The 10933-nt window shown below is 37.0% G+C and overlaps 1 protein-coding gene across 2 annotated transcripts; it reads left to right on the plus strand.

The window, feature by feature from the left end:
• The first annotated feature begins 1750 nt into the window (after nt 1-1750).
• Nucleotides 1751-10933, plus strand: LOC103720488 (arogenate dehydratase/prephenate dehydratase 1, chloroplastic-like). 2 transcript variants are annotated; one of them, XM_088704368.2, is made up of 11 exons: nt 1757-2500; nt 7441-7505; nt 7611-7703; nt 7789-7989; nt 8062-8142; nt 8230-8322; nt 8906-8986; nt 9068-9157; nt 9246-9313; nt 9498-9579; nt 10379-10933. In XM_088704368.2, the coding sequence occupies exons 1-11, from the start codon at nt 2191-2193 to the stop codon at nt 10433-10435; spliced, it is 1221 nt and encodes a 406-aa protein (XP_088560494.2). In that variant the 5' UTR covers nt 1757-2190; the 3' UTR covers nt 10436-10933. The 2 variants fall into 2 exon arrangements, with proteins under 2 accessions (XP_088560495.2, XP_088560494.2); XM_088704369.2 differs by lacking the exon at nt 8906-8986 and having other exon boundaries at nt 1751-2500; nt 8230-8320; nt 9063-9157.

Genomic DNA, 10933 nt, shown 5'->3' on the forward strand with positions numbered 1-10933 from the left:
ATACCTCTTTGTTCTCAGAAATCAAACAAACATTTTTATTTGGCCAAGCTTTTGTATTCAAACTCTTAGCTGCTCTTTTGAACTGGACTCCAGGGCTTGCGTATTTAGTTGGGGCCTCATCTGACCTTGAGAATGGTACAAAAGTCCATGACATAGCTTCTTACTCACTTGGGGATTTGGTAATTGTATTCAAAGAGATTTGTTGTTGAATTATTTACACTCAAGAGAGATTTGCTGTTGAAACTGGTGAGTGGGGTTCAGTAGAGTTGGGTCAATAGTTGGTACACCAAGACCTGATCAGCCTTAGTCAGACCAACCCTCAGAATTGGGTCAGAGTCACACCCAGTGGCAGAGCTTCGAAGTAAACATCTCATGGACTACTAACAACGTTTAGAGTAAAGCATCTCATATGCTTATATGCCAAACATGAATAATGCTGTCATCTAAATAACTGCGAGATTTGTGCATTAATTCAACATAAATAACATTCAGCGATCACCACTACTGTAGTTCGGTGGATTAGCAAGTTAACCTGAGTAGGCTTTTTTTTTTTTTTTTTGTGTGTGTGTGAGGGGCGGCTAAACCCGATGAATTAATTAATGCAAGAGTAAATACATCTGTAGCAATCCGAAAACAAGATATTCAAAAATTCGGCGGAAAAATTTGTTAAAGAATTTTCCATAATGTAGTTCCAAATGGTTAACAACATAGTTCACCATCCAATCAACAGCTCTATTAGTTTTTCTGTAAATATGTGATACTTCGATGAAAAGCAAAATGCACACCATCCACCAATAATAACCGAGTAGTTTGAAAAGATCATCAATATGGCTTTGAAATTGACCTCGTGACTCTGGTGCAAAGTTTTGAAACCAAAGCAAACACAACCACCTCGAATTCCACACGCTAAAACTTATTTCCCACAGTAGATACCAAGCTATGCAAACGTCATTTACTCAGAGCAATCCGTGTAGACGAGGTAATCAAGCTAGTCAAGAATGGATACGAATGTAAGCACCACAAAGATCATCAATATGGCTTTGAATTTGACCTCGTGACAAGGACTTTCGAATGTAAGCACCACAAAGCCACCATCTCTCCAAATCTCAATTGGCCAGCAAGATTCCTAGCACAAGGACATGTCTAGAATCAAGACCAGTTCAGAGTCAGTCCGAGGTTGCTGTCCAGCTCCAGCTGTCAACCTTGTATCTGATAGAGATAATGAAGAATATTCATTCAACAAATCATCTTCTATGTTTTTTTTTAAATTTATGATATGGTGGTGCAGCAACTCAATCTTGTCATCAACATCAGACCGGTACATGTAGTCTTCAAAACCATTAGGAAAATTCTTGGCATTCTTCAACACTCCTTTCTCCATTTCAACCTTGAAATTTCAAATAAAATACAAAATAGCTATAATTTCTATATAACTTTTAGTAGAAAATACTAAAATATACAGGCAACGCTTGTGAAAATCGTAGATCTAGTTGTTATGTTGTAATTTTTGTATAAGTGAAATATCGCATGAAGATTAATTCTGAAAAGCTCATTTATGTATTATTTAAAAATAAATAATATCACCATACATACTTGTTCCATGCAATTGATTTTTTTATAATTTTAAAATAAAAATACAAATGGAAAATGAATGCTATATGAAACAGGCCATTAATTATATATATATATGTATATACTGATATTGCTAATTACGTGGCAAGCATGGAGAGGAAGAGACCTCCGGGAATGTACGTATAGAAAACGGCGTGGCCGCTTCCACCCGAACCAAAAAAATCTCTGCAAAGTGCCAGCTAAATATGGTAGGATACCAGGATATTAAATAGCAGCAGCTCCACAGTCCCCACAGGTAGTCCGCTGTCACTCACGCATCCGAAGACAGGGTCCGCTCCCGGGCTGCTTTCCGCCCCCTTTCTTAGCTTCCTCTTTTTCCTCCTCTACCCTAACCGGCATTTCTTTTAACCCCCCCATTCTTCCGCTGAAAACTAGGTGTTGGCGACGATCCGCTCACCTACCCCCGCCCACCACCCGTTCAACAAAAGTCCCCACAAATCCCAGTCCAAAATACTTGGAGAACTCTCCGTTTTCCCTTGCTGTTCTTGTTTTTGGTCCGTACGATGGAGTCTTGGTCGGTCTGAGTGGCCGTAGGTTGGGAGCAGGGGAGGGCGAGCGATGGCTGTGAAGGCGGTTGGGACGTGGGTTGCGGGGTTCCGCCAGATAGGGCGGAGCGATCTCGGGTGTAGGAGGGCCGTTGCCGGTGCGGCGGCGGGTCCGAATTGGACGTTGGAGGTGTCGTGGGCCAGAGGAAGGTTGGAGTGCGCGGGTGTGTGCGTGAAGCCTGTGGAGGATGTGAAGTCTGTGGAAGATGAAAACTTGTCGTCGGCGCCTGTTTCGTCTGAGGTGGATGGAGGGGCGGAGAATGCGGGTGCAGACGAGGAGCCCGGGAAATTGAACAGGGATCTCCCAAATGGATTATTACCAAGTGGGTTATTGGTTTAGCATTTAGAGTTTCTTTTTTTTTCCCCCTTATTCTATATCTCGTGATGATTTTTGGTATCAATCTGAAGTTTTTCCTTATTTATTAGGTACCTTCTGACTGTGAATTCTACTTTGATGTTTAAACCATCAATTTGAATTCTTGGTAATTTACGGTAGAATGCAGTTCGATGTGCGTAAAATAATGATTTCTTGCGGCCTCTTTGAGAAGCCAAGTTACGATCTACTAGGGAAAAAGTTGTTTAGAATTTTAATTTTTTGTTGTGAAATTCAACGAATCCTCAGAAATGAGGAAAGGTTGCAACTTCATATAAAGTCTCAATTTTGTCATATTGAGTGTAGCAATAAATATGAATTCGGCAATATAAAGATTGAATAACATCATTGGTTGTTGATATTGGACTGATCTCATAGGCATGATGTATTTCATGTTGGGCAGCTCGATGTTTGCGGGCACCATAGTAACAACTAGAAATATTTATGTTGAAGAATTTTCAGATCTTGGTGCAACTAACATGGCTATGGGTCTTGATGCATGGACATAAATGCTAGACAATGGGACTATGGGTTGTAAATGTGCTCAAGGGTTTCTTATAATATCAGTAATAATGACATGGAAAGGAAAGGAAGGAGACCCATCTTGCTCTTTTGTATACATAAAATTTGATGCATATATAGTTTTAAACGTGGAATGCTGCACCACCTTGAACTGCCCAGTTTCGAGTGTACCGAGCTGTACTAGAAGCGCACTGGCACAGTTCTGCCTTTTGGTTCGATAAATCCGGCTCAGCAGGGAAGAGGGAGGAGAGAGGGGAAAAGAGAGAGAGGGAGAGGGAGGGGAAGAGAGAGAGAGAGACTGAGAGAGGGAGAGAGAGGGCTTTTGAGCCCCTTCTTCTCCAGCCGCACGAAATTAGAACTTTTATCTCAATCGCCCATAATGACTTCCTTATTATTTCATTTAAGGTCTTAAGCGTTCCAGCCCAGTCCCAACAATGCACTTCTCGGACCGAGAAAGCGGAACTGCTTGGCGCTGCATATTAGAACTCATTAAAGCCCGATTCGCATCATTATGCTCGATAAAAGGAATGAGGGAAGCTCCAATAGAAAAATATTGGAAGGGAAAAAAGCTTCTAAAATGAATCTTTTCCCATGCAATAGTAAGGAATTCTTGACGATATCGAGCTGGAACAATCTTGACCAATTCGAAAGATCATTCGATGTAGTTGAAATAACTGAATTGGGGGTTGTTTGGTCAAGTAATGGAAACTCAATCAAATTCATAACTGTCTCAATGTAATCTTTTCCTTCCTTTTTATTTTGATTGTCTGAATATTCAGTTAAGACCATTCCAATGCTCCTTTTCGCCATGCATAAACTGAACATGGGCCTAAGGTTAGGTGTTGGTAGCTGCTTCACCAATATTTCTTGACCAAAGTAGAACTCAGTGGTCCTTGCATATGATTCAAGTTCCTTTACAAATATGTTTGTCTCGGGTTTGTAGAATAGCAAGTTGTTAAAGAAGTGCATATCAATGATGGTGCATGCACTTTTACTGAAGAATCACCATCTCCCATTTTGAAATTCTTTGAGATTTTTGATTTAGAATTGAGGTGCTTTCGAAAAGTTCAACCATCAGTTTTCTTTAAAACCTTAAAGCTTCTGACGTCCCAAATTATCTTTTCACTTGAAAATTATTGGTAGTTGTAAATCTCTTAATCCCTCTTACTCGTTACTTTTTTGAAATCCATCTCTAAGAGCTTCATTGGCTCCCTGTTGAACTTCGCTTTAAGAAAAACTGAAAGCTGTTTATAGTTTTTATCATTACCTCTTTTATTTCTACTTTTGCACTCTTGTGAACTTACCTACCAAAATTCTGGTTTGATATTTCTGCAACACTGACCCATATTCTGCAATGCATTTAAGCAATGACCATATAAATATGATCTCTATGTGCATATGCTGTAACTATAAATTAAACACATCCAAAACTCATGACATTTATGAACACATATCAATTTTCTTATCTTCCTTTGTCATTCAGAGCTTGAATATCTGCTCTCCTTTCCGCTACAAAGTTATCATTTTTTTTTGCCAAATACTTTAATGCTCAAAATGATGCTTCTGTACATCTTAAGTGTGCTTCTAAAGTTATAAAATTTTATATCTTATATTTTCAACAAGCATTTGCACATTGAATTCTCATTAGAGGAAGCATCATTTGTGGTGCTTTTCCTATAATCCTTTTAGGAGGTGACATGAAGCTGAATCCTATAAAGATATGCTCTCCATGCTCATTGGTCCTTTCTTGTTACTGCAGGATTTCTTATATCAGTGAAATAGGGTTAAAAGCTTCACTTGAAAGGCCACAGGCTCCAATATGTCCAGCCACAGCGTGGACTCTAGGGCTTTCACATTATATATTAGAAATATTTTCAAAATAAAAAAAATCATCTATTTAGTATGTTTAGTCCAAGGAAATGCCTGAACTAAAGCAGCTTTCATTAATGATTATGCAGTTTCTAGGAATTATTTTTGAGTAACCTGTTAAAGAAATTCAAATAAACTATTGGCATGCTGGAAAGTTTATTTAATATATATTAAGTCATACTTCCAGGCATACATTTGTTTTTTGTTTCCACATGTGGGAATTGGAAACCTGCCATTTTTTATATATCAATTAGGCTTTACCAAGTATCACACTAAAAAATGGGACACCTAGAACTAGGAAGTAGTGCTGTCTTTTGAAATTCATTGAGAGTACTCCTTGATAAGAGATAATTGTACATTAACATGGATACTTTGAACAATATAGCCCGACTGTAAGAAGGATTTTTTTTCCAAACTAATTGGAAGGTGAGGTTGAACAAACAAGGGCATCTCATTCTAATGCAAGTAAGAAATAGTCTGAATAAATCAAATATTTTTTGCTTATGCCCCTTAGGTTTCCTTACCTGCCTCCCGGCGTTTTATGTTTCATGAAGGTCACTCTTGTGCCTAAAAGTTGCAGTTGCAAGGAATTTTGTATGGCTGCATCAATTCTTAGAGTGTTAGCATCTGAGTGATATCAGGTTTTAGAATCTAAAATCCTTTCGCAGATCGTTTGTGATGTCAGGATGTGCTCCACAGACTGAATCTTGATGGGAAAGGCGACTTAATTCCAAGGTTTATATAAAAGATCGGCAAATTTCATGCTGAACGAATAATTTAAAAGGGTTTTCTTGAATAATTTAAAAGGGTTGCTTTATGTTTAAATGAATCACCACCGCATGTGGTTTATGGACTGATTAGATCTGGAAATTTTAGGTTATCCAGCATCATGATTAGGGCATATCAAGACTGGACCTTGAGACTGCCATGCAGATGTCTTGTAGAATAATCTGCTGCACTAATTTGTTTTGTTATCTGAAGGCAATGTTGGCAATGTGATTGTTTCTTTTAGTGCATTTGCACAAAAAGATTATATAGTTTATGATACTGATAAAAAGATTATATAGTTTATGATACTGATTAAGTAGTGTTGTCATGCAAATTACTTGATGCTAGTTTATTAAGTTGGTTTAGGTGTATTTTGCTATTCGAGTACTAGTATTTATGGCATCCTGTTTAACAAGCATATAGGGTTGATCAGGTATATAGACAGCAACTTATTGGCTATTATCTTGAATAATTTAGCATAAGATATCATTAAGTATTTTCTGTTGTTGTTCTCCTTTTTATTCTTATTTTACAGTAATAACACATTTCATGGAATCCATTTTAGGGTTCTGTTGGAGGCTTCCCGCAGATATATAATCATATCATGCATATGCAAATATCACGTTTAGGGCAGCGAACTCAATAATATTGAGACCTGCCCTTTGCTGGGAATCTTAATAAGACATGCATGGACATATACATGTCAAACACGGCCACCTCGACATGTCAAACACGGCCACCTCATATAATACTTTAGGACATTTATGATCAAGTATGCATGTACCTAAGTAATGTGGAATCATCACTTAATTTACACCTTGAGATATTGCAGTTAAAGAGGCACCTTCTGAATTCCGAAAAGGTAGCCAATACATTCATTCATATTTATGCTCATTTAATAATGATTGATCTTATTGTTCTCCTATTTGGAAATGACTTTGTACATCATAATCAATGGTGTGAGTGTCAGATACTTATGCCCTATCATGTATTTTAGCACATGAAAACAATTAATTCCATCATTTTTTGCACTAACTTGATGCATAGGTAGGAGATAGCTGAATAAATATAAGATTTTTAGTTTCTAGGCATTTCCAGACGTGTAGATTAAGACCAATGGTGCTCATCTCCAATTTGTATGGCCCATCATTGTTATTTAGTTATTAAATCTCCTATTGATATTTAGGGTCCGTTTGGATAATCCTATGCAGTCCAGCATGATTTATGAGATTGGTAACCTCAAACGGAGAGAAGGAGAGTGTGGGGGAGAAGGGAGAGAGGGAAGGGCGAGGTCGGTGGGGAAGAGGCCCGTATACTACAGAGAGGAAAAGAAGACCTCAGCAGGTCCTTTTTTTTTTTTATTCACCCTGCAGGAATGGGTTGTGAGAGGTCCTGTTTACCTGGGCCGGAGCAGGCCTTATATTTTATAATACTAGAAATCTTGTTTCCAATCCCAAGGATCCAACAGGATTTATCAAACAGGCGCTTAATGTTTTATATATGTCCATGTGTGTATCATTAAGCAAAGTAGATGTTGAAAGTGCATAAGTTTCAATTTATATGAAGCTTAGTCTGGTTACAGTTCTATCAAATTACTTGGATAAAAATCAAAATATTAGGTGTTTTGGATTAATCCTTAATTCTTATATTTTCTGTTGGATCTTGACTTCAAGATTATTTCAAGTTGTAGCAACTTTGATCATATTATTAATTATTCTCTTAAAATTGCAGAACCATTATCGTTAACTGATATAACTGTTTCTAGCCATGGATCTAATGTGCGTGTAGCATATCAGGTATAACTTTTAGTTGCTCAATCACATCGTGTGTTGTTGAATTATGGATAGCATCTGTAGAAAATCAAGCGTAATATTCTTATTTTAATTTATGATTTAATTCAGGGTTGTCCAGGTGCATTCAGTGAGGCTGCTGCCCTCAAAGCTTACCCCCGGTGTGTAGCTGTTCCCTGTGAACAGTTCGAAGTTGCATTCAAGGTTCAATAAAATATCATTTTTTAGATCATTTAATTTCATCAGTCTTCAAACTGCCCCCATTTTAAGCTGATTTTGTAACTGGCAGGCTGTTGAACTTTGGCTAGTTGATAAAGCAGTTCTTCCAATTGAGAATTCTGTAGGTGGAAGCATCCATAGGAACTATGACTTGCTTCTCTGCCATAGGCTGCATATTGTGGGTGAGGTGCAAATGGCTGTTAACCACTGCCTTATGACTCTTCCAGGTGTGAAAAAGGAGCAACTAAAACGTGTTTTAAGCCACCCACAGGTTATCTTTTGCCGACCTGATCATCAAAATGCCTCAGTTTTAAGATTTTAATCAATACCTGATCACTTGCAGGCACTTGCTCAGTGTGAGATTGCATTGAGCAAGTTAGGTGTTATTCGAGAAAACGTTGATGATACCGCTCTTGCTGCTCAGGTTGTTCATATTAAATTTTTTTATGCATTTAGTCGGTCAATATAGCCACAAACATTCCCTTTTTCTTAAATCCTACATTTTTTTCAGCTTGTAGCCTCGAATGATCTAAGGGATGCTGGAGCAGTTGCTAGTGCCCAAGCTGCAGAAATATATGGACTTGAGATACTTGAAGAAAGGATTCAGGAAATGAAGCCCTTTTTTACTATCATTTTACTTGCATGCTGATATATTCTTATTCCTCTTTAAGGAAATGACTCTATATTTATTATGATAGACATTTTGTACATATGATTTAGCTTGTATTTGAAATCAACAATGTTCGACTCAAACATGAAAATATCTTGGACCATCTAGCATTCGTGTACTTTGGATTGGCACTTAAATACTTTTACTCCACTCTTCTTTGAAGCTTAGTCAACTATAGCAGTTCATTCATTTTATCATAGATTGGAGCTACAATTAAGTTTTAATTCTGCCTCTCTTTTTTTCAATTAATCAACCTTTTTCTTCCATTTCCAAGTATTCCTTCATGAGCCCTTCCAGTTGTTTCCATTGCTATCCTATTTTGCCTGGAACCCTTGATGTCCACTAGATGATTAAACATGGATACTTGTATGACACTTACAATTCCACAAGAAGGAATTTTGGATACCAAAAGAACTGTCACTTAAATGTCCACACTGGCACCCAACATGCGAGTCCATGTATGTTCTACAGTTTGCTTGTTATGATCATCTATTTTGATATGATGTATTGATAACAACAGGATACACCCGACAATATTACTCGTTTCCTTATTTTGGCTAGGGAGCCTATAATTCCAAGAGTAGATAGGCCCTTTAAGGTATTAATATGCACGATATTCTCTTTCAAATTTAATATTATGAAGGGAATGAAAAAACAAAATTTTCGCTGATCTTTTCAGACAAGCATTGTCTTCACTCTTGAAGAAGGTTCTGGAATATTATTTAAAGCCTTGGCAGTCTTTTCTCTAAGGGGCATAAATCTGACAAAGGTATCTGTCATAGAAATTGACATCGTCATTTTTGGTGTAATTAAGTTTTTAAATTGAAGACATGACAATTTCTGTTGTGTGACCACAGATTGAAAGCAGGCCACAAAGAAAACGCCCTTTAAGGGTCGTTGATGACTCAAACCATGGCACTGCCAAGTAAGTGTTGCTGTTCTATGGCGATGCTTGTAATTCTAGAGCACTGACCTAAGGTCACACCATTTACATGTGATCGTTTGCTATCTATTTTCATCCTGTCAAAAAAAAAAAAAAAAAAAAACTGTAGCTCTTCCTTAGTAGTTACATTTCACCATGCGACTTAAGTGAGAATTTTTACCCTTAGGTACTTTGATTATCTGTTCTACATTGATTTTGAAGCATCCATGGCCGAAACTCGTGCACAAAATGCCTTGGCTCACCTACAGGTCAGAATTGTATTCTCTATGACCATTTATATTTTATTATGTCGTTTGAAGTATAAATTAGATTGCATGCTTAAGTATACAGAAACACTTTGTGATTTCAGCAATTTTTCTATCTGTTTTCATCATTGTGATTCAGAATTTATTAAATAATGTTTCAATATTATTTAAATATAAAATAGAAGAAAAGTATGTGCTGTCCATATGTATCTTTTAATTCTATGTATGTGTGTGCATGGATTGTATCCGATGAAGAGTTTTTGCAGTGGTTCTATACAAGCACATATTTGATTTGGTGTTATGCTTGGAGTTTGCATTTTCATTTCTGCTTTAGTTAGAGTTGGACGAAAAGCTGCATTGCTCTGAAAGTCTGATATCCAACTAATTAGTTTACAATATGTTTCAATCTCAAAATAAAGAAATTCTTGTATGTTATGATGAAGATTGATGCAATTTACTATGGGAAATATGTATGTAGGTGTAATGGCATCAAATCTGTATCTAATGAATTCCTATGTACATCCTTCTTGTTTTTATGGCATTCTCTATTACCTTTTCTTATTTGCAGTGATTGTGTTTTATTTTTGTTTAGTTTAGTATATTTAGTTAACTATGTAGTTGATGCATTATTCAGAATGTCCATGAAACAATAGTTTGTTTTAAGAATCTGTGCGCTTATTTGCCTATATTTTTCTGCCATATTGTATCCTAGGAGTGACGAGATTTGTATTCCTAATATGGCTTTGCTTGGTAATTCATTGCTTCTTCTGTCACCACTTGAAACATGACTGTGCTTGTGTAGGAATTTGCGACATTCCTTCGAGTTCTCGGCTCTTATCCAATGGACACATCTTCATAAATGTCCTACTTTGTGGAGACTACTTTGCAGACACATACCTTGTCTATATTGCTGTATCTGGACCCAGACAAAGTTGATTCATACTCAAATTCTTTACTGCTAGGTCTTACCCTAGCAGGTTGAGTAAGGGGACTCTACCAGCAGCAATGAACTCCACAAGGGAGTCGGACTGCAGCATCTTTCCTTTCTGAATTCGCTTCAAGATTTTGGAAGCTTATCACTAACCTCATCAATATTGTCATATGATCAAATTATTTTTTAAAACTTATTATACCTCTTTGCTGCTTTTGAAATTTTGGAATGCAGCAAGCTCCTTGAGAAAGACTAAGCAGCTGATTGGCCAATCATTGGCTCAAATTTGCTTACAGGACTTCTGAGATACTTCTTAAATTTACCATCTATTTTTCTTCCATTTATTTTCCTTCTATTGTAAGGATTATGAGACCTATAAATGTTTCTTGGCACAAGTTGCATTAATTTATTATTCTTGAACCTGAA

This window comes from Phoenix dactylifera, chromosome 9, assembly GCF_051530095.1.
Source record: "Phoenix dactylifera cultivar Ajwa chromosome 9, Ajwa_hap1_PhDact_Kaust_v1.1, whole genome shotgun sequence".
NCBI classification, from domain to species: domain Eukaryota; kingdom Viridiplantae; phylum Streptophyta; class Magnoliopsida; order Arecales; family Arecaceae; genus Phoenix; species Phoenix dactylifera.

What these genes read in the sequence shown, in the direction of transcription:
- LOC103720488 (XM_088704368.2), top strand. Translation starts at nt 2,191, where the DNA reads ATGGCTGTGAAGGCGGTTGGGACGTGGGTTGCGGGGTTCCGCCAGATA. An exon ending in AGATACTTGAAGAAAGGATT is followed by an intron (nt 8,323 to 8,905) that starts CAGGAAATGAAG and finishes TATTGATAACAA; the next exon opens with CAGGATACACCCGACAATAT. An exon ending in TCAAACCATGGCACTGCCAA is followed by an intron (nt 9,314 to 9,497) that starts GTAAGTGTTGCT and finishes TTTTACCCTTAG; the next exon opens with GTACTTTGATTATCTGTTCT.